At 40.1% G+C, this 23,521-nt stretch overlaps 1 protein-coding gene across 3 annotated transcripts in view; it reads left to right on the top strand.

The window, feature by feature from the left end:
• Nucleotides 1-278: 278 nt before the first annotated feature.
• LOC112111909 (zinc finger protein 638) overlaps nucleotides 279-23,521 on the top strand; it is a 38,973-nt gene continuing 15,730 nt past the window's right edge. For 2 of the 3 annotated variants that reach the window (XM_026659536.1, XM_026659534.1), the window contains exons 1-15: nucleotides 279-406; nucleotides 772-830; nucleotides 1,001-1,062; nucleotides 1,635-1,685; nucleotides 2,376-2,447; nucleotides 4,919-5,134; nucleotides 5,227-5,295; nucleotides 5,378-5,446; nucleotides 6,837-6,889; nucleotides 9,122-9,253; nucleotides 9,427-9,555; nucleotides 10,094-10,135; nucleotides 11,920-12,060; nucleotides 15,274-15,399; nucleotides 22,667-22,716. In XM_026659536.1, coding sequence (XP_026515321.1) covers nucleotides 287-406; nucleotides 772-830; nucleotides 1,001-1,062; nucleotides 1,635-1,685; nucleotides 2,376-2,447; nucleotides 4,919-5,134; nucleotides 5,227-5,295; nucleotides 5,378-5,446; nucleotides 6,837-6,889; nucleotides 9,122-9,253; nucleotides 9,427-9,555; nucleotides 10,094-10,135; nucleotides 11,920-12,060; nucleotides 15,274-15,399; nucleotides 22,667-22,716 — 1,391 coding nt within the window. In that variant the 5' untranslated portion in view covers nucleotides 279-286. The remainder of the gene's footprint in view (nucleotides 407-771; nucleotides 831-1,000; nucleotides 1,063-1,634; nucleotides 1,686-2,375; nucleotides 2,448-4,918; nucleotides 5,135-5,226; nucleotides 5,296-5,377; nucleotides 5,447-6,836; nucleotides 6,890-9,121; nucleotides 9,254-9,426; nucleotides 9,556-10,093; nucleotides 10,136-11,919; nucleotides 12,061-15,273; nucleotides 15,400-22,666; nucleotides 22,717-23,521) is intronic. The other variant, XM_026659535.1, reaches the window with a different exon arrangement.

Raw genomic sequence — 23,521 nt, 5'->3', positions numbered from 1 at the left:
GCAAGAACAGTCACGTTAGCTCTGTCAATGTCAAAATAAGTCTTAGTTGTTTTCTGAGCTGAGAATTGTTGAATCATCTAGATATTTGATATGTTTTAAAAGTTTCTTCCTGTAAAACTGAAATCCAGTTTTTTTTCAATAAATTTCCGACTTGTGTGTATATATTCCTTCACGGTCACATGGTGTGAACAGATCTCCTAAAACAAAATATAATTTGGTTTTAGTGTTCAACTGTATGGCATATAATTCAAAACAAACTTGCAATTTATTTTAGGCCTTCCTAGAAATGAACTACAAAGAGGCAGTGATAGCAGCTGTGAAGTATGGTGAGACAGTGCCAGTGCTGGTAAATGGGAAGCGTGTGAAAATAAGCGTAGCAGAAAAACCAAAAGCACCTCCTAGCCAGGTAAGCAGGATATTGGAGAATAGCGTAATGTTTTGTTGTTGGCTTCTTAAGTTAGCTTTAGAAAATGAACGATTAAAGCTACAGGTTTCTTTGGGGAATTAAGATTGGTATGGATCTCCATCTATGGAGGAACAGTAGTCTAAAACAAATATACATGTATCTGATTCCAGCTCTTGCATGTCTTTGATTTTTTATTTTTTTTTTATTTTTTTATTTATTTATTTTTGCTTGCTTATGGACAGAAGATGGATATATTTGGATAAATGTAATAATTTTTTTTGGGAGCCATAGAAGATGTAGTCTATAGGAACAAGATGTAGAGAACACAGTAAAGTTTTACTTCATATTCTTTCTATAAATTACAGGTCAAAGTAAGTCTAAAGAAGGCTCCACAGAATGTAAAGAAAGCTGCATTGAGTACAAAGTAAGTGTTGACATGCATGCATGGTAAGTACCACCTTTGCTAGTAATTCTTGAAAATAGTAATGGGTGGAAATCCATTTTCTTTCTGATGTTTTCACATTTGTGAAATTGTTTTTTAAAAACTTATGAAATCCACCTGTCATCTCTGATCCTGTTTCTTTCGCATGTTAGAAAAGATGGAAACAGTACTACTACTAAGAAGACTAAATCTGTTACTCCAGCTGCTTCTGCAGGTGAGTTCTAGTCACTCTTTCTCTGATAATATCTCCCTTTCCTCCTTGGCTAGTATGGGTTTACTTTTACTTACTCTGGTTGTGACTGAAAGCAGGCCCAGGAAGGGGGCTAGAAAACAATTGGTTTCTCCTTGAAATTTCCTCTCTTAATACAACCAAACACTCCTTAAGAAAATAAATCCCTAACTCCTGTGCTCCAGTAGGTGGATCACAAGTTGTATGCTTTTATCTGTAAAAGGGGAGTATGGTATTTATAGTCCTATAAAATCAATGGGTTTTTTTCTGTTAACTTTAATAGGCTATGGATCAGCCCCATAAGCTGCCTCCAAGATCCATACCAGTGCTGCTCAGTTATTCAGCTGTCAGGAGGCACTGCAGCAAATGCCTTATGCTCCCTTCTAGATCCCAATGCATGCTCAATTTGATCTGTCAGTGTTCTAACACCCTACTGAAAGATTGAAGACCATTGCTAAAATAGGGCTTTATAATTTTTTGCCACCAGGCTTTGTTTTTAAAGCAAAATAGTCTTCTGATTTAGGATTTGTAATGACACATTTTTCTTGTTACTTCAGCAAAATTAACAAAAGCCGGACAAACCGCAACAAAAGCAGTTAAACTTTCTGGTAGGTTTTAGATTTTTTTTTTTTAATATACATTTGAAAGTAACTAAACAGCCATGCTGCCATGTACTGTTATTCCATTAGCTTTCACAAGCAACTGTAAACAGGATTAGGACAAGTCAGTATTTGGATGGGAAACCAGTCAGGTGTTTAAATATACATGTTGCTGTTGATTCAGTTGGTGGAACTCTCCTTGTGTCATTATTGAATCCAGTGCCTTAGTGGCTGTTTTTTCAGATAAGGTGTAAAATTGAGGTTCAGATTACTTGTGGTCATTAAAAAATACACATTTTGTAAGAACAAAACCTCAATGTCCTAGCCTAATTTGTATTTTACTTGTCTAACTCCCTCTGCGGTTACTGTTGTTGTTCTTGCCCACTTCTTGTCTCTGTTGTTGTGTTGCTGTGCACTGTTAAATAGCTGCCTCTTTTTACTCCAGGGCTGGTTGCATTTCAGTCATGGATGAAGTGATTCCTATGAATTGTATACCATTTTGTAATGTGTTTGGGATTTCTTTAGGATTGAAATTGGTGTAATAATATCCACTTATATTCAAGGGTGCTGGAACAGTTTTTATAGCGGAAGTGCTGAAAGCAGAAACTATGTATTTGGTGGTTGTTACTACTTCAAGCCAGGCCCAGTTCCAGCACCCCTGCTTCTATTGAGTTCTTACGTTACAATTATTTTACTTAGGTAAACATGAAGTAACAAAGAAACCGGCGGTGCAAACAGATAGTAAAACTAAGAAAACTTCAGCCACTTCAGGTAAGGCAAATGAGAATTTTCACTCTTTCAGTGAAAACATGCAGAAATTGTTTTCCTTCTAAAACAGAAGTGCTTCAGGTTCTAAGGCCGAGTCCCAGCTTTTTTCGCCCTGGAGTTGCCATTGTAATAGATGTCAAGTATCAGAGGGGGAGCCGTGTTAGTCTGTATCCACAAAAACAAAGAGGAGTCGGGTGGCAACTTAAAGACGAACAGATTTATTTGGGCATAAGCTTTCGTGGGTAAAAAAACACTTATTCAGATGCAACCTGAAACCACTTCAGATGCATCTGAAGAAGTGTTTTCTTACCCACGAAAGCTCATTGAGCGATTCCCATAGCTCTTTTCGACCTCCATTTCCTCAGATTAGTCTAGGGCATTCTGCTGCCGCTGCGCCCCACCCCTCCCCCAGTTTGGGAAACACTGTTCTAAGGAGTCTCATCCTCTCATCACCATCTGTGCTTATTTGAGACGAATAGACACCTAAAATTCTAGGTTCTGATACTGAACTGAGGCAAGAGTAGCATCCCTCACTGCCAGGAGTTGGCATATTTCTGAATAAAGTGCCTATAATTAATGGAAGAGCATGCTTATCAAATTGCCTTTATCATCAGAAAATAGTGGTTAGTAATTACTGAAAATCTTCTGTGTGCTTGGTATTGTAAAAACCGAGAGAGACCAATTCTTTGAGTGGTGTCCCTATGGCCGTGCCAATTCAGGTGTGCATACACTTCTCAAGCCCTTGATCAGAGCTTTTTCCACTAGCAGAGCCTGTTCGGCCCACGCATGTGCCCTGTGCCTCCTCATGATGCACATCAAGGCAATATAGGGATGTGCAGATGAACTGCCCGCAGTTCCTTCTCCATAGCCTTGGCCTGAGATAGAGTTCTAGTTTGTCCACCTCGAGCATGCCTCGGCTATTTTGTATTGATTTATGGTTGTTGAAGATTAGTTATTGCAGTTAGTTGTTAGTAGTGGTTCTAGTTAGCTAGTAAGAGGATAATTTTTTTTGCTCCTTGTGGAGCCTTGTCTTCCTGGCAGGGAATGCCTGGCTCTCCAGGCTTCAGATGCTGTGTCTCTTGCCAAGAGGCTATATCTGTGAGGGACGGCCACACTAAATGTGTCCGTTGCTTGGCGGAGTCTCATGTCTCCCAGAAGTGCAATTTCTGCCTAGCTGCCAAGTCTAGGGTATGGAAGAACAGGGAAATTAAGCTCAGACTGTTAATGAAGGAGTGCTCACTTTGATCAGTGTCTGAGTCAGGTCAGGAGACCACCTCCCCACCCCCACCCCTCCCGGTACATCTGTGTTCTCTACATCTTACCTGTTACTTATAGACGACAGCTTTTAGGGCTCAGAAAAAATTACCATATATACTCGATCATAAGCCGGTTTGTTTATAAACCGACCCCCCCAAGATGGATAAGTAAAAATGGAAATTTTTTATGACCCATTCATAAGCCGATCCTATAATTCAGGGGTTGGCAAACTTTGGCTCCCGGGCCATCAGGATAAGACGCTGGTGGGCCGAGACGGTTTGTTTACCTTAAGTGTCTGCAGGCACGGAGGTAAACCTAAGTAAACAAAGTGTCCCGCCCACCAGCGGCTTACCCTGACAGGACAGCAACGGGGGGGGAAATTTTTTTTTTTGGGGGGGGCGGGGGGGGGAAGGGGAAGCTGAGGGTCAGGGGAGTAACCCCGTGACCACCCCCCACATGACCCCACCCCTAGCCTGAGACCCCCACATTCTCCCCATCCCATCCCTTCCTACCTTAGCTGGGGCAGGCCAGGAGAGGATGTCTCTGGCCTGGCTGGAGCCTGCTCCGGTGGCCTGGGCCAGGTGGCACAGCTGCAGCCTGCTCCGGTGGGCGTGGCCAAGCGGCGTGGCCGCAGCATGCTCCGCTGGGTGGGGCGGGCGGCGCGGCCTCAGCCTGCCAGCCCCGGAACTGCAGCTGCTTCGGAGGCTGGGGGGAGAGCAGTGTGGCCAGAAGCGGAGAGACTCTAGCCCCGCCTCTTCCCTTCTGGCTCTGCTTGCTGTGCTGCCTCTTCTTGCCCCCTCTGTTGTGGGGGAGGGGCTGTGTCCCACCTCTCCCTCTCTATACCTGTTCATAAGCCGACCCCCTTCTCTGATGCTTCCCTTTTTTATTAAAAAAAATTTAGCTTATGAACGAGTATATACAGTACAACTGTCCTACAAATATCCATCTTGTGTCCATAAGTAAGCAAAAAAAAAACGAGTTTAGTTAAATAGTTCTATGTCCTGTTCCAGAAACAATGAGAAAATAGTGTGGGTGTTCTGTTTTGTTTTGTGGGAGGAGGGGTCAGATAATCACAAATACGTTTAAGTTGAGCTGGAGATGATCACTAAGGCCTAAGACATCCATTTAAGAGGAGTTGTATTATATATTTGTTTGCAAACTAGGTAATTTAAATATGCTGAAATAATGAATGCTTTGTTCTTCCTTTCCCATCACAGCAAAACCTAATGAAAAGAAGCGTATTGATCCTAAGAAGTCTGCAGAATCCAAAAAGAAGGATGCAAAACCTAAGAAAGTCACAGAACCGAAGCGGGCTGTAGAGACTAAGACGGCCGCAGAATCTAAGAAGGCTGTAGAGGCTAGGAAGACCACAGAACCTAAGAAAGCTGGAGACGATGAGGCCAAAGAAATTAGTAAACCTGTAGCTGTGCAAGGTAAGTTTGTAATGATACACTATCTGAAATGTTGTATTAAGTTATGTGAAGCTACTATTGATCTGATGGCTCCTTTAAAATTGTTCTTGTAGAGAAAATTACACTGACTTCTACTCTGGAGGTGGAATCAAATCAGTCTATGGAATCTGTAGCCAACAAAGGTAAATTGCAGTCTAAACAGTTATTCACTTCTGTCATAAACTTGTCTATATTTGCAAACTAAATGAGAATATTTTCGTATAGAAAATCTTGAGGCCAAGAACACTGTGGAAGTGAAGACAGCTGAAAGTACCAAGAAGGAAAATGCTTCAAGTAGGTTCATGGAGAAAAACATGCAAGCAAACTTATTTTGCAGCGGGGGCTAGGGAAAGACTGTAATGAGAAAATATACATCTTCAGTGTGTATAATACTTACCTCTTGTATAGCACTTTTCATTTGTAGCATTCAATGGAGCATAAGTTATTTATTTAGAAGTGGTTAGAGGAAAGGCATGAGCGTTCCTATGTTTATTCCCAACTCTCCCACCAACTCATTTAATTTTGGTGCCTCAGTTTACCTATGTAAAATTAATTAAAATAGGCCCTGGTTACATTATTTCTTATAACTGGGGTTCTAACCAGTTACTGACGTTCTTGGTTGTAAATAGGGTTTATTCACACAAAATATGGTTAATACTCGGTTACTATGTACCTAATAGTGTTCTGCCCTTGCCAGCTGCTGATGGTAGCTCATGGTTGCTGAAGTAGTTGCAGGAAGACAGGTATTTTTGCAATATAGATGAGCCCCTTTTTACTATGCCTGCATCGCAAATTTGGTTGGTCCCTCACAACTTTGTGGTCAGGACCACTTCCCTGTATGTTAAGATGCTGCTCTGTCTGCATTTTTCTGTGCACTGTGTTGTCTTCTGAAACACCATGAGATAGCTGCAGATACTTTTCGCAGAATGCACTGATATAAACACAGTTAGGCAGCTTCGTAGGGGAGGATACAGAAACATGAGTGATTTCTTGTGTGGGCACAACTCAGATGTGTTTGTAACCAGATCAGCTGATTGTCAACAACCTGGTTACAAAAATATGCTTGTTATATGGACAGGGCCATAGTGCCTACAACAGAGGTTCTCAAACTGGGGGTCATGACCCCTCAGGGGTCATGAGGTTATTACTTGGGGGGGTCGCGAGCTGTCAGCCTCCACTCCAAGCCCCACTTTGCCTCCAGCATTTATAATGGTGTTAAATATATTAAAAAGTGTTTTTAATTTATAAGGGGGGTTGCACTCAGAGGCTTACTTTGTGAAAGGGGTCACCAGTACAAAAGTTTGAGAACCACTGGCCTACAACGTATTGTGAGCTCCTCAGATAATGGCATTTTTTCAAATGCAAATTCCTATTGCTATTAAAAACTATTCTTTCTGAATAAATTTGGCTTGTAATTCCAGTTGTTACATGTATACACTACCAGTGTAATGTTCTCCATGTCCAGTAAATGAAGACATGTCCCAGTATTTTCTATCACTTTGAAAATTGCCTTCAGAAGGATTGAAACTATAAATCTTAAAATGGCACAGTTAAGCAAGTGATCATTTGCATGAGAATATTTTGACAGATTATATGGGCATTCCCTGGATATATAAATACTTGTATGATGTTTAAAGATATACTAACCTAAACATCCCTCCGCCTGCTCCCTTTTCCCCCCCAGAAGCTACTGCAGAGTCTACAAAGAGCGAAGAACCAAGTGAGCCAGCTAGCAAGGTCAGGTTTCACATTCAAACCAAAATTATTTGAATCTTTAAATATTTTTCAAGTACTAATTCAGTGTTGGTGAAAGATACCTGTGTAGACATTACCAGAATCTCAGGTCTTCCCGTTTATGTGCATAATATATACAGGACAAGCAAAGAAACTTCTGCAGATTTCACATCTTCTTTTCCCAGAATTGGATGGTCCCTGTGAGAGAGGCAGATGTGTAAATGAGAGTAATTTTTACAATCAGTGTTATGGTCTTGGTCCATCTCAATATGTATATAGGTTACAGAGCAATGAGTCTCCAAATCTTCATTCTGCAGTCCACTTTGAAAGGGAGAGACTTTCTTATGGGCCACTTTTCCTCCAACTCTTTCCCTGCTCCACCTTGGTTCTCAAAAGTTTAATTCTGTAGGCCAACAGGAAAGCTTCCATGTATCTGCTGGTGGTCTACAGACCAGAGCCTGCAAACTTTTATAGAGCATGTTCTCATTTTTGTGCCCTCTTTCATGCCCTTCTCCTTGCCAGGAACTCCCTCCCCACCCCCCATCCTTATTGCTCTAGGCAGCCACCCTCTTCAGTCCAATCCCCTCTCTAAAACTCACTGCTTACATGATGCCCACAAATGTTAACTCATGTCAGTAATATGATGCCGTCACCTCATTATAAAGACCCTCTGACTTACCATGTTCTTTGACTAAGATTCATTGACCAGCCATGCTAGAGTGTAAACTCCTTAGGCTGGGTCAGTGCCCTTAGCACACACTGGCAGTCTTAACAAATTATGGCAATGCCACTCACATATCCATAGTTAAGGGTGAGTTGAGTTTTACTCTTAAAGCAGGAATTTAATTTAGTATATCCTCTTGAAAATTATAGTACTTGCTCTTTGAGTACAGAATGAATTTTCTGAGAAATTACAAGTAAATCAGTTAATTAGTTTCAGTATAAATTCATTAAATGGGTCTTTCGAGAAATTCAGCATCCTGTGTCAGGCCATTTTTACGTAACAAATTATATTAATAGTGGAAGAATATAGAGCCTTCAAATTTCCCTATACTTAACCCCTCTCTTAAAATCTTGTGCATTGGTTTATATCAAGATTTTGTTTTAGGATTAATGGTTCTTTTTTGCTCTTCATAATGGAGAGCCTCTCCTTCTGCAGGGGTTAAAGATGGTGTCATCTACCCACCATCTTCCCTGAGGCAGCTTGGCTTTGGTCTCATTTGGAAGTAGGAGGCCGTGGCCAATTTGAAGGTCATTCTGTTAATTACAATCCTGTAGCTCACATTAATTGAGAACTTTAGGAGTTGGCAGCCATTTTGAAAGAGGGTAGTTTGTGGAAATCTCTGTAGAAGAATATTATTCATTGACTCATTCTGAAGGAGAAGTTTTGTGAAGAATAATAGTAAAAAATGACTGATAATCCTAAATATTTTTTTTTAAAAACTACCCATCTCTGCTCTATTAAAAAAAAGGAGGAGGCTATTTGTGGATGGTGTGCAAGGACATTTATGGGCAGGGTGAGAAGAGAAAACTGGGATGTGTGTATGCATGTGTGGAGGTCAGGAGCTGGGGGGAACTGGCTAGTACACTGGCTGCTTTGTGCTGTTCCAGAGTGACATAAAGCAGCCAGTGTGTCCTTGTGCATCTGGCCCTAAAAGTTAAAAAATAATAATAATAAAGGCTTGGGGTCAGTGCTACATATCTTCTTAATAGTTAGAAGTATCATCTAGTAACATTAAGAAAAAACACAAAGATGAAGTTCATAAATCATTATGGGAATGCTGTAATGATTCCAGAAACAAGAATTACAAACCCAGGAAATTCAGGAAAAATCTAGTGTGTATTCAGAAATTGATTTAATCTAATCTGGGACTGCAGACTTTACTATGCACTAATCATGGTTATTACATGGCATCAATACAGCGCAGAATAAAGGTGATTTGGGTGCTCTGTGTGTTTCCATACCCTAACATATTTGAAATTACTTAATCTTAATTCTGAATTTTCTGGGTTTGTAATGTTTGCTTTTGAGATAATTACAGCATCACCATAATTTTATTCTTAAATATCTGCTATGTAGTCAGACTTAACTCCAGTTTAATGTCGTTTTTATCTGAGAATAATACATGCACTTTTAAGATAAACAACGAGAATTAAATTCAGAAAGGCTCACTGACCGTTGGTTTAGAGTAGAAGCAAGGATTAGTGAAAATTTGTACCTTCCTTTGTTTGCAGGAACTTGATGACATGTGTGTTGTTCTTATTTCAAACTTACCTGATAAAGGATATTCTGTTGAGGAAGTTTCCAACCTATCAAAGCCATTTGGAGGACTGAAAGATGTTTTAATTTTGTCTTCTCATAAAAAGGTATTGTAATTGGTAATTAGAAAAAATTTTTCTGGTATATTACCATCACCTAAAGAAGCTCTCAAAGAAATTTGTAACAAGTTCAGATGTTGAAGTAACTTAAAGGGGACACGGTAGTTCTACCTTTTTATTGTGCTTTGTGAGGCCACTTAGACTTCTTTTTTGTTTAAAAGGCATATCTGGAAATAAATCAAAAATCTGCAGATTCCATGGTTAAATTTTATACCTGCTTCCCAATGTCAGTGGATGGAAATCAGCTTTGCATTAGTATGGCACCAGAATACAAGAACATAAAAGATGAGGTAAGCAAATGAAATATGAAGCAATTTTTTTTTTCTGTTTAAGATAACTGCAGTTACTCAACATCCATTTTTATAGTACCTCCCTGCCAGTCTAGACTATTTCTCTCTACTTAATATCCATTAGGTCCCTGCTGTTTCAAGTTATTGTTATGTTGATTGTATGCCCTGTCTCCTCTCTTTCCTGGGCACATAATAAAGGTTCTCTATAACCCTTTGGGTATATCCTATTTTAAAACTCAACTGTACTACTTTCCTAGTGTTTCTGTTTTCATTATGAAGTATTTTAGTGAATACGGTTGTAGACAGAATTTTTGTTTGGCAAAGAGAATGTGAAGATCATAATGAAAGTAATTTGAGAGAAGGGTTGGCAATACCAAACTCATGAACTTTGGAATGGTTGCCCCAATCTTAACTTTTTAGGTTCTGTTTCGATATATTATTAGTGGGAGTAGTGGGATGCTGTGCCTTCCAATTACATGCAGCCATATCAACTATCTTCTAAAGTTCAGAACCTTAACGCCCTGTCTCTTCTTTCTAGGAAGCTATATTTACTGCTATTATTAAAGATGCCAACTCGAAGGTAAGTTAGAGACTTTTTTAAAATTGGTCAGTAATTTAGCCATTTGCTAATTTTTACATTTTTATAATTTGGGAGTGTAGCTGCTACACTGAGTGCTATCAAAATTAATAAAATGTTGTGTAAGTGTTGCATCCATTAAATAAAAATATTAAAAATTAACATTAGAAACAGAAGACACTTCTTTTTTTTATTACTACACTTTTTATTTAATTAGAAGTCTGTAGTCAATAGGAGAGCTCATAGACCAACAAGAAGCAAGAAGTGGACTGAGTAAGCATACACTTTATTTAGATACATACTATGAATGAGTGCAGGTAATAAGCGTTTAATAGGAGTCCTGGGAGAGCCTCCTATTCTCTCTCTCTCTCTCTCTCTCTCTCTCCACACACTTGCCCTCCCTCAACTTTAATAAAACTATAACTGCCAGCCACTGTAGCTCAGTCAGTCCAACTGAGATGGACTCTTGAATAGAGACTTGTACACTATTCAGGGATTAATGGACCTCACCAAGTATTTACAGTGACACTTGTACAGCGCTTTCAAAACAGTAGGGTTTATTAGTCAACTGAAAGGCAGTATAGTATGTCCTCAGGTTAGCATAGAGAAATGAAGGTTAAAACATAGTCCATTTTGGTCAGCCCAGAGCACCAGCCATGCTGTAGTGAACTCCATTTTCAGGCTCTGTCTCTGTCTCTCTGACTTCCTTCCTTAGTCAGTTCCTAGGTGAGAGAGAGCTCCAAGCTTCTTTCAGAAGCTGACTCTTAAGCCCCCACTTCGCAGCTTCCAGTCCTTGTTCTCGAGCTGGGGTCTCTGCTCAGCTTCCCTGCTGAGAGGTACAGGGAAATCTGAGTCTTTGGAGCTTTCACTCTCTCAGGTCCCCTTGTTGATCTGGGTTCCTTTATGGCTCTTCATTCCACCCAGAAAGGGAGATGATCCCCACATGCCTATGTCTCTTAGTTGGCCTTGAGAGCAAACATCATCCTCCCTGCCCCCCAGTGGAAAGGGGAAACTGAGGTACACATAGAATTCATAAAATACTACAGAAAATTCCCATTTCATCATAGTAATCTACTAAAACTTGTGCAACTGGCATATTAGTGACTCCATGTATGCAGCAGATAGAAACCTTTTGAGCATTCTGACCAGTAGTTGGATCAGTCTTCATCTCTTTAGCAAATGTTCAGCTCCCTATTTGTTATATATTAATCTTTGAATAGGAGGAACCCTCTACTTTGCTTTAACATGGGCCAATTCCTAAAATAATTTCCCACATCAAAGAAAGGTCTTGTCAGTCTTCAGATACAAACCTTGAGAAGGAGGAAATTTGGTTTAGACAGGTTGGAACTCAGACTTCAGAGTAAGCCCAAATTTGATTGTTGAAGAAGAATGATTCAAAGACAAAGAAATACCAGGAGACAAATAGGTTTATTTGCCCAAGAAATAAAATCCCTTTCCAGCCAAGAGTTGAGGTGACAGGCTGTAAGTGGTTTTGTTTCTAAAGGAGTGAAAAGTTCTTACTGTTTTGGGATGTGGCCTTGTATACCAAAGTTGAAATTCTGAAAATATGAGCAGTTAAAGGATGAAGGCAGAGTTCTTCTGGAGTACTCTTATAGAAGACATGTTGTGGTTCACTGAATATTCTAAATGGAAATTGAACTCCGAGTAAAAGGATATATATGAATATTTTTTCTCTTCAGATATGACAGGATTGTCTCAGTAATTTTTCTATATTTACCAGTTCAATACAATATTTCTGAAGTTCAGTCTTTGTGCTTTTCTTTTAGGTAAATACAGAAACTTTATATAATCAGTTTGTGCATCTTGGTAATTTACCAGATGATGGATACACAGAACTTGAAGTAGTTTGCGTGGGACTTCGATTTGGGAAAGTGGATCACTATGTTGTGTTGAAGAATAAAAAGAAGGTAAATATATATATATTTTAATCTTGGTGTGTGAGGCCCTTCATTTTCTATTTTAAAAAAAGGTATATTAAGTGACCTGATAATCTCTCATTAGCAACATATGCTGCTATTCCAGAGATTGAAGATTAAAATTTGGGACCTTGATTTTGCCCATTGTTGCTATGAACCAGTGCTTCTTGCGTCATAGAGAAAAGGAGTGGTATATGTTGTTACCTACTCTGGCTGGTTCAGGAATAGTTTCAGAAGGCTTGGAAGAAAAAGGAATTGAGTTATCAAGACAGATAGCCACCAAAATATGTGCCTTTGAAGATGGGAAATGAGAGGTAAAGCTGATAGAAACCCAAACTTCCCATTCCACAGGGAATTCCAATATTTTGGAAAAACTTTTCTTCTGTTTCAGAACAAAAGATGAATTTTTTTAGAATTTCCCACAGAACTAAAATTTTGAAGAAATCATTTAGACAGCCAATCATTTTGGCTTTTCTAAACAAAATGTTTTGATTTTGACATTAATTTTTTGTTTTATCTTTTTATGTGTATTTTAAATTAAAATGTAAAATAATATATAAATATATTTTTTAAATTACTAAAACAGCTGCTACTCTAATCAGTAGCATGAAACATTTTATCTTGTTTTCTTATTTAAGTCTCATTTGATGTTTTAATTAGGGCTGTCAAGCGATTAATCGTGCAATTAAAAAAATTAATCACGATTAATTTCACGATTAATCGCGCTGTTACACAATAATAGAATACTAATTAAATATTTATGGATGTTTTCTACATTTTCAAATATATTGATTTCAATTACAACACAGACTACAAAGTGTAGAGTGCTCACTTTATATTTATTTTTTATTACAAATATTTGCACTGGTATAACTACGTCACTCAGGTGTGTGGATTTTTCACACCCTTGAGTGACGTAGTTATATCGAAGTAAGTGTGTAGCATAGACCTGGCCTGAGACCGTGATTTTTAATGTTTAGCAAAGTTATGAATTTAAGCTCCCAGGCTCATCTTTTGAAGGTGGTGTTCAGGTTTCCTTTTAGGACAAGGACTTAGAGGTCCAATATAGAGTTGATAATATGGTGAAAAGTGTTCACCCAAGGTTGATAGGGAGCTTTTGTCTTTATCATTTTTCTATGCAAGTTCATTTGAGAGCATAGTAATTGTCTGGTTTCACCCACATAGTTGTTATTGTGGTACTTAGGGCGCTGAATGAGATACGCCAAATCTTGTGATAGGCAGTGCAGGGGACTGGACTATATGACCTGTTGGTCCCTTCCAGTCCTATTTTTCTATAATTCTATGTGTAGGACCCTGGATCTTGACAGTTGGGGGGGCGGGGGGGTCGGTCGATCATTGTAGAAGTGGAGATATGTCTGTAGGTTTTACATCTGTTGTTGCAGGGTCTGGTTTCGCTTTGATTTGGTGAGTCCTGGTCTATGGGAGCTTGTTTCTGATGATGAACTTGGCAAGGTTGAGGGGTTGTTTCAAGTCCAAAAGAGGAGGTTTGGAAAAGATTTCTTTCAGGGTGTGGCTCTCCATCGAGTATGGGTTGTAATGGTTTAATGATGCCCTTTTTATGTTCCAGTGTGGGGTGGTAGGTAACAGCTAGGGATATGCTTACAGAGGGTTTTTCCCCCATGTTGAAGCAGGTTCTCTGGGTATTTGAGTAGCCCATTCCATGATTTGACCTACTTCTCTGGTGCAGTGTCCTTAGGTGATTTTGAGTGTGTTAAGGTGTGTATTCTGGACTTTCTTCTTGGAACATATTCGGTGGTATCTGAGTACCTGGCTGTAGTTAACAGATTTCTCGGTGTGTTTGGAGTGGTTACTGAATCTGTGAAGGTAAGTGTGGTGATTCTTAGGTTTCTTGTATATAGTTGCCTGTAGGGTTCTGTTCTTGAAGCTGATTATGGTGTCTAGGAAGTTGATGCTAATTTGAGAGTGTTCTAGAGAGAGTTTGATGGATGGGTGGTGGTTGTTGAAGTTGTGGTTGAAATCTGTGGGGGAGTTTAGGTTGTTTATCCAGAGGATGAAAATATCAATGTTTCTGAGCTATATATTTGGTGTTGTGGTTTGTTCAGAAATTCTTCCTCAAAGTGGCCTGTGGAGAGGTTAGAAAGACAAGGTGGGTGAAGTAATATCTTTTATTGAACCAACTTCCGCTGGTGAAAGAGACAAGCTTTCAAGCTACACGGAATTCTTCCTCAGGTCTGGGAAAGGTACTGAGTGTCATAGCTAAACACAATTCTCTAAGTACCTTTCCCAGACCTGAGGAAGAACTCCGTGTAGCTTGAAAGCTTGTGTCTCTGATCAACAGAAGTTGGTTCAATAAAAGGTATTACCTCACCCACCATGTCTCTCTAATATCCTGGGCCTAACATGGCTACAATAACACTACATACATGAAGAGGTTGGTATGTTGGGGAGCCATCCTAGTACCTGTGGCTGTTCCCATGGTTTGGACAAAGCGTTTGTTGTTAAACGTAAAATTGTTATGGGTGAGAATTAAATGGATGAGTTTGGGGTGGGTATCTGAGGGGTGTCCATTGTCTTGTAAATATCTGAGGCAGGGAGCAATGTTGTCCTTTTACATAGGACATAAGAATGGCCATACTGTGTATCCTGTCTTCCGACAGTGGCCAACGCCAGGTGCCCCAGAGGGAACGAGATGGTATTAATCAAGATCTTAATAAAAACACTGGATTCATGGCTTATTACAACAATCTGTAACCCACCAACCCCTCTTTTTTTGTCTCATGATTGCAGAGGTGTTAATGGACTATTTCACCTTGAATGGTCTCTTAGAATATGTGGCGACTACTTGTTTTAAACAGTTTATTCCACCTTGTATTTAGTTGTGATATTCTGAGTAGCTTTCCCAGATCTAAAGAAGAGCTCTGTGCAACTCAAAAGCTTATCTCTTTCACCGACAGAAGTTGCTCCAGTGAATATTACCTCACCTACCTTGTCTTTTTTTAAGGTAATTTAAAAAAAAAGTTGAAAAGGTCCTAGAAATATCAGTACAGCTGAGGAAATAAGCCAGATGCAATAGCAACGTCACTTTAGTAAACCTATGTTGGTGCTCTCGACTAAGGAAAGCAAACCTAACCAGTATTGTTACTTAGAAAAGTGTTGGCTTTATTTTTTAATTATGCATTCAAAATAGAATAAATAAATCCATGTGCTCATTTTTTTTTAAAGGCAATTCTTCAGCTAGATAGTCCTGACTCAGCTAAATCAATGTGCTGCTTCCTAAAACAGTACCCATATAACATGGGTGAAAATACACTGACTTGTATGCTATCACCAAGAACAGAACTTGCAGAGGTAAGACCATTGTCTTTTTGGTTAGACAACTTTTTTTGCTTTTGTGGGCTATCTAGCCTTTTGCTAAACGAAAGTAAACACCAATCTTGTTGGTGCACATTACTTTGGAGTCCTGAACCTCAGGTGCACTAAGAGTCAAAGCCAAAGTTTGAGTGCCTACGGCTACTAGAGAAATGTTCCAACAGTCTACTAATGTGCACCCTAGAATAGCATATTGAGATTACAGTACTGTTGCTCAATTTGCTTTTATTTTCTTGGAATATCTTTTACAATCAACTTTGTGTTTTCTGGAATCTCTTCCCCCTATTAAAAGTATCTTCTATCAAAGGGTTAAGAGGAAAATAATGGAAAAATGGTTAGAAGCACCTTTTCCCTATGGTTTTGAAAATACTTAATTTTAAGGTTCGCTGATCTTTTTCAGCCTCCTCCTCCTCCCCTAAAAAAATCCCCAACCAACTGTTGTTTGAGCATCCGTTTGTGGGCCAGCAGCCACTTAAGTTACTTTCTTTTATAAAAACTAACTTTGGAGTATTGAACAGCCCCCAAATTTATCTTTTACAAGAGAAATTACTGAATATGGCTGAAAGCACCGCAAATTACAGCTGATGTGAAAGCTTAGCAGTTTAGGAGAGAGAAGGATCAGTTTAGAACTTAATCTTCCCCCCACTCTCCAGCTGCACGTTTCCCACTGCCTCTCTCCACCGTGTCCCCATAAGATAATTTTATTTTGGTCTTCACATTAACCTCTCTCCATTTCTCCTACCCTCCTTCCCACCCCCATTTAACAGGGATGTAGGAATTTTTTGTTTAGTCATGCAGTCCCAATTGTTCACTGTTGGGAGTTCAGACACAACTGTGACATCATCATTGGCTAACTGGTCACTCAGAGTGAGGCTTTGAATAATCCATGTGAACAGCCAGATTCTAAGTATTTAAAAACAAAATTGAGCTTCTTGGTAGTCTTGGGGTAGATAAGGATTCTTTTTTGAGTTGTAATCTACTTGGATCCTACCGTTGGTGTGCATGCACCTCATGCACATACAATCCGATTCTTTTGGCTAGTAATGTCTGTTGGGGCCATGCCTGTGCCCTAGATGTCCTTGCATCTCCTGCACCTGAGGGTATAAAAGGCAGAGCAGGCCCAGTTGCTCCTTACTGCATCAGACAGCGAGACTGAACCTCTGCAGTGTCTGTCTGCTTCTCTGTGCACTGTGCTGCTTTTAGTGTGTGTTACTTGTATTGCTAGTAAACTAATTAAATGTTAGTCGTCTTGCTTATAGGCAAGAAACAAAACTTGTTCAATCAATTATTTAGTTCTTAGACTGGACCCTTCACCATTCCCTTATATGTGGGCTTGCACAATATGGCAGAAGCGAAATCCCTTGGATTCAAAACCAGCCCCTCGTGTGATGCTTGAGTGCTGCTTTGCGACAGACATTTCAATTGCCTCTTTTGTGTAGGAGAGGGATATATTAGTTAGCAATGTGCCATATGTCACTCCTCCTCTAATCGGACTTTGAAAGATAGAAAGGCCTGCCTAAAATTGTTCCTCATGGAGCGCCCTATGCAAGCCTCTCTGTACCCCAAAAGGAAGGACACAGCTAAACCTTGGTCCTCTGGTCAGTCCCTCCCAGTGAACAGCTTGGTGAGACAAGATTCCATCCAGAGCTCCTGTGCTACATCAACCAACAGGCCTTGGTCATCCGCCTCCATTCTGGCATTGATGACCTTGAACCATAGGCAAGAGAGGTATCGGAAGTACTGACTCTGTCTCCCTCTCAAGTAGAGTGGACATTAGAGCACGCTAGTATGCCTGAAAGAACAGACCAACCTTTGGAGGAGGCATACTCCTTTTCTTCCTCTCTTTTGGTGCACAGTAGGGACTGATCTCTCCCTCCCTTTCATGTAAATCACAGTGGGAATATGGGAAAGTCTTCAAGGACTGGTCTGTCAAAAGGAAAAGGCACAGCTGCCAGAGAACAGCTCCACTGGTATCCTCCTCTGGGTCTGGTGTACATATGCCTATCAGCGTTGGCCCTGCTGGCATCCTGCGGTGTGCAACCCCATTCCTGCAAGCCAGTGACTGCCGTGCCTCCTTCCAGGTCTAGATCCCTTTCTCCCAAGAGATAGCATAGGCCATCCTAGCCAGGTCTTTTAGTATAGTTTGAGAGACAGGAGGAGAGCAGTGAAGATCAGGTGGACAAGGGAGAACAATCCCAGCTGCAATTTCTTCATCCTCCCTGATGAGGCAATGAACCCCTTAAGTCAGTTGACAATTGTAACGTGTTCCAAGATCTTATTAAATGCATGGCAGAAGCACTCAACACACTTGAGATGTTAGAGGTGGTACAAGAGAAATCACATAAACTGCTGGACGTTGTACTCCCTTCCGTGCCCGGCAGGCTTGCCATGCCTACAAATGAGGGACTCTTTGAGCAGACTCAGCATCAATTCATGCCACATCCAGGCATGCAGACAAAAGGTTTAGAAGTCCCTTCAGGAGATTCTAGTAAACTTATTCTCACTCACTGCCATGTTCTTTTGTTTGGATTTCTACAGAGCTGCTACAGCAACAAGGGCCTCTCACATCAGTACCTAGGGGGACACATGCTAAAAAACTGAACTTGTACTTAAAGTCCTACTTATCTGTTAGTCTATAAATGTGAGTAGCCAATTACCACATGCTTCTTGCAAAATTTAATGATTTACTCTGGGATAAGCTATCTCAATGTATGTACAGATTTCCTCTGGAACATAGGGAAGAGTTCAGATCTACAGTAGAACCTTAGAGTCACAAACACCTTGGGAATGGAGGTTGTTCGTAACTGAAATGTTTCTAACTCTGAACGAAACATGGTTCTTTCAAAAGTTTGCATCTGAACATTGACTTAATACAGCTTTGAAACTTTACTATTCAGAAGAAAAATGCTGTTTTCCCTTTATTTTTAGTACTTTACATTTAACACAGTACTGTACTGTATTTGCTTTGTTTGGGTCTCTGCTGCTGCCTGATTGCCTATTTCCAGTTCCAAAGGAGGTGTGCAGTTGACTGATCAGTACATAACTCTGGTGTTCATAACTCTGAGGTTCTACTTTATAAAGAATGAGGGGCAGCAGCTAGCTGGTAGCCTGCACTTCCCTATAAGCAGCACTAGATGCATATGCAATGGCATGCTCCATGACTGTACGTGTGGTACAGAGACAATCACCTTGGCTCTAGGCATTGGGGATAACCAGGGAAGTTCAAATCCCAATCAAAGACCTTTCCTCAAAGGGCAGTGACCAGTTCAGAGACCAGTGAGGCCCTCTGTTCATTGAAGGACTCCAGGCTGTCCTATTCCCTGGGTCCTGTATTTCCCAGCCCCAAGAATGAAGGAAGCAAGCAAGACCTACGCTCCTTCAGTCAGTGTTCCTCTCCTTAGTACGACTACAACCTTGAGAGGACTTTAGAACCACCAAGGAAGGAGCAGAGGTTCCAGTGCAGACAATCCTTCACCCCTTCCATTGAGCATCTTCCTCCCACAGCAAATTTGATGCCACCACTGAGCATAGCAGAACCTTCTAGGATCTTTTTTTCTCCTCATTTTGGCATCCAACCCTGTGGCCTTGCGTCTTTCAGGCATTAAGAACTCACTAGTAGGTTACTTCAGCAGACAGCTCTCGAACAACTGAATGGTTGACCATGGATCCACTGTTTAGAGCATCTTTCGCAAATGAGGATACCCATCAATAGACCGGTTTGCCATAGACCTGTACAAGGAAGGCCAAGTGTTCTGCTCCAGAAGGAGCTCCAGTCTGGGCTCCATGTCAGATGCCTTTCTTATCCCCTGGGCACTTATGCCCGATCCCCATGATACCAAGGATGCTGAGGAAACTAAGATGACATGCTGGATTGATATGATGGTCCCAGCCATGGGTCGAGCAATTCAGATAGTCAGGTCTGGTGAACCTCTCACTGCAGCCTCTGGTCACTTTGCCTGCTCTGCGTGACAGTCTTTCAGAACAATAGTTGGTTTCTACAACTGGATCCAGCATTGTTACATCAGACACCGGGGATGCTGGCTGGCTTGCATTCATTGAAAGAAGATTTTCAGCTGAAGTTCAGAAAAATCTGTCTAAAGCAGGAAGTTTCAGCTGGACTGACATAAAACTAAGTGGAAGAAGTGATGGACTCAGGGAGAAGCCCATCTCCTTACCCCATCCTATATCTGTGGTTTCTCAACATTGGTACTGACAGCACTGCCGGTAGAACTGTACCCAACCTTCTCACCATCAGGTGAGTTGGATGTACCAGTGAAACAGTCGTCTTCTCCACCAAGAGAGTTCAACCAGACAGAGGATCGAGAATCTCCTTGTACCAGTTTTGTCTGCTGAAGCGCACTCCTTGGAAATGATGGTACCCAGTGCCATCACAGCCTACTTCCAACCTCTCATGCTGGTCTTACTGGGATCTGGGTGTACGGCTCCCAGAGTCTGTGATATCAATGATAGGGAATCTTACCACACTTCCTTTCAAGAAGCTAATTGGAACCTCCTGAGCCTATGGAAGAAGAGGAAAATGAGCCAAATCTGCTGGTGCCACCCGAACTGGCAAGTGTATCATCTTGCCCAGTGAGGCAGTTGCTCCAGCCTCTGTCTCCTCTGGACAACCACAAACAATTCAAAGAGCTGCTTCAGAGAGTGGGAGAACAGCTCCAGATTGCCTTATAGGAGGTCCAGGACCCACAACACACGCTCTTGATCGTCCTCTAGCCTATGGGATCCAGTCAAGTAGCACTCCCATTGAATGAGGCTATACTGGAACCAGCAAGAACTGGTACAGCATACACCAGCTGCCTGTGTTCCTACCTCCAAGAGGGCAGATAAGCAGTGCTTTTTCATGCCTAAGGGAGCTAAGTTCTTATTCTCCCACCCTGTCCTGAACCCCCGCATCGTCCAAGTAGCCACAGTAAAGTCCAGACAACAGCACCCAAGGGCCACTCCTTCAGATGCATTGTAAGATGCAAATGTGCTTTCTGTCACCATTGCCCATATCTTGTTTAGCACCAGATAACGTGGCTTTGTTACAATACATGTTTAATGAAATTAGAGCTCAGTGCAAACAAAGAGCAGCTTCCAGCACTCTGTGCTTTCAGAGCAGTATTTTTTTCCTCCTCTGTGCTTTGGAAGATACAAGGGAAAAACTAGTGTCCATATAGCAGCAACAGTCTCCAACAACATGGCAACATCTGCATACAAGCAGTAGGGTAGATAGGGCTCAGGCGTTTTTACCACTGTTATGAAAACCTGCAGGTGGTCTTGACAGTAGTGAAAACGCCTATATGTTCGACACAGTGGTAAAAATGTCTTGAGCCATGCCTATGTAAGTGGGTGATGCTGATGGTATTTCACCATTTGGTGGCTGTTGTTTGAATACTAACTTGTCTAATGTAAACATACCTATATGTGTACAGTCTATACATCTAAAGATGGCTTATAGGTGTGGACATAGAATAATACTGTTACTACACCTTCTAGCCTCATGAAAACAGCGTATATCAACATTGTTAGCAGCAACCATGCTTAAATGAACATTCTGTTAAAACCCATTTGATATTAAAAAAAAAAAAAATTCCTTACTTATGATACTAGTAACACCTAAAGTTATTTTAAAACTGAAAGTCTTAACATTTTAACTTTTTACTCTTGTTTACATCTTGTGTTTGTCATCTTAAAACTGAAAATCAGTTTACTTTCACGTTCTCGTGTACTAGCCCAATGCCACATTGCTTGCAATGCAGGGGAGCATCATCTATTTTTATTACATTTCTATTGATATTTTTAAAAGGTTTGGAAATATTTCTATTAGGTGTTGTAAAAAAGATGCTTTTACAACACCTACGTTGTTTGGTTCTAAATTAGAGCTGATATTGTCCTTTAAACATGCTTTTATCTAGCACTGTTCTAATCTATGTGAATAGGGCCTTACAATTTTCACCCCACAATCCAAAATCTGTACTTTGTAGGTGTACTTTCCAGTGCTTCCGAGTTCTGTTATGCGTAGCTGGGTAGGAGAGGAAAGTGCCTGTAGTGGGTCACCTGAGTAGAGAGAGGATGAGTCCCCCTTTGTTCCTTGCTGCTTCCAATCCCAGCAACCTTTCAGTGTGCATCACCCTTCTTTAAGTTTTACGGTGGTGAAACATCCTGTTATCCACATTCTGTAGAGCCCAAGAGTGCCAGCTCTATTTCCCCATATGCATTCTTTTCTCTAAAAAGCCTCCCATTACCTTTTAATTTATTCTGAAAAACCAACAAACAGTTAAGCTATATTTTTCTTATTTCCAAGCATGATCCAGTTACAAAGTGTACAAACTGACTTTCTTTACTTTATTACTAAAATCTGGTGTTGGATGGATGGGAGAGAAGTGATAATACTGAAATCATATGATCTGAAAATGGGTTCCAGAACAGTTTTTGTCATTAGAGTATACCTGCAATTCTTTCTAAAGGTGATATTCTTTAATTTAGTATAATATAGTTCTAAACACTATATTTCTACTTTGAACCAAAGCCTAGCACTGCCACTTTCAAAGTCCCTGTTATTGCTTAAAAGGTTGTTGGAACTTTACCTCCCCATCATAGCAGCTGGAGAGCTTGGATTGTTAGTGGTTTGTTTTTCAGAGGACATAGTCCCTAAATTTTAAGAAGTGAGTTTAATTATTTTAAAAACAAAATGGATTGATTATCCTCTAAGAAACAGGTGTCACATCAGTACATTTTGGAGGGCAGAGTCAAACCTTTAGCTTAGTACAGCTGTGACATTTGTTGTATTTGGAACATACATTAGAATATCTTATTTATAGATAATTTTTGTCCTCTGCATATCTGTCTCTTGACAGACAAACCATGGTTGTATCAGAGCACTACATGTGTTACATTGGTGGGGATACAAAGGACCAGAAAGAGGGTGCTGCTTAGAACGGGAAATATGTTTAACACACTTCCTCCCCCGCCACGTAACAAAAACTAAATGCTAAGTCATTTCAAAGTCATCACAGCTATAAAGAGCCACAAGACATTAAGCTAAAACACATCTTATGAAATGTGTTCTGTAATGAGAAGACCTTTTAGAATGACTTGCATTATTCACTGTCATTTGATCTTTCGGGTGTAGTTATGAATGGGCTATGTGGTGCTTTTAACTGGATGTATTGGGCATATATACTTTTTTTGTGCTGTTATTTCTGAATTTCATAGATGTTCAACACTCGGTGATTTTATGTTATAGGCTGAAGTTACAAAAAAAGAGCTGAAAAACCAAGAACCAAGTAAAGGAAGGTATGCTTTTCAAATATTTAAGTTAATTTCTGTATGCACTGTTCAAAAAGTGGCCCTCCATGATTGATGAATTAAGTAGTCTACTACACATTTCTCTCAAAAGCAAGCTATGTATAATGGGGAAAAAACGGCAATTGGATTGTTTAGAGATGTGCTAGCAGTTACCTACTGCCACTTCCTTTTTTTTTTAGTTCTCTCTCTGTCCTGTGTATCAAAGACATTTACTTTCTTAACTTGCATAGAGGTTTTTTTTGTTTTTTTTTTAAATGTGTGTTTGCTTGAGAGTCTGGGGTCTGAATGAGCATGGAGAAATGGTGAAATCCTGGCCCTATTAAAGTCAATAGTTTTGTCATTAATTTCAACTGGTCCAGGATTTCACCCATGTGCTTAAGTTATGGTGGAAGACTCTATTGCTGAAAAAGTTCTCATTGTAGTTGGCCAGTAGATGATTTCTATATTTCATCTTTCAGTGCTGTCATTTATCAAGGCACAAGATCTATTGCTTCTGTTTCCAAATGCTAAAACAAATTAGAGGAGGTGGTTCCGTTTTCTAAATTTATTTAATACTTCTGTCTAATTGATGTAGGCCACTAACTAGATAATGGAAAACTAGTTTAGATATTTAACTTTAACATCAGAATCCAGAAAAAGGAAATTATTATTTTGTAATACTCGATGAAATTTTTTTTAAATGCACCTTGTATGCCTGAATGATTGTAAAATATCTAATTATGGAGTAACTATTCATTGGTTCTAGAATATAAAACATGTTTTGCAAATACTTTTTATCTCAAATGACAGTAGA

This window comes from Terrapene carolina, unplaced genomic scaffold (genome assembly GCF_002925995.2).
Source record: "Terrapene carolina triunguis isolate 2854851 unplaced genomic scaffold, T_m_triunguis-2.0 Scaffold633, whole genome shotgun sequence".
NCBI lineage: Eukaryota > Metazoa > Chordata > Testudines > Emydidae > Terrapene > Terrapene triunguis.
The sequence above is the reverse complement of the archived record's forward strand: the minus strand, read 5'-3'. Positions and strand labels throughout refer to the sequence as shown.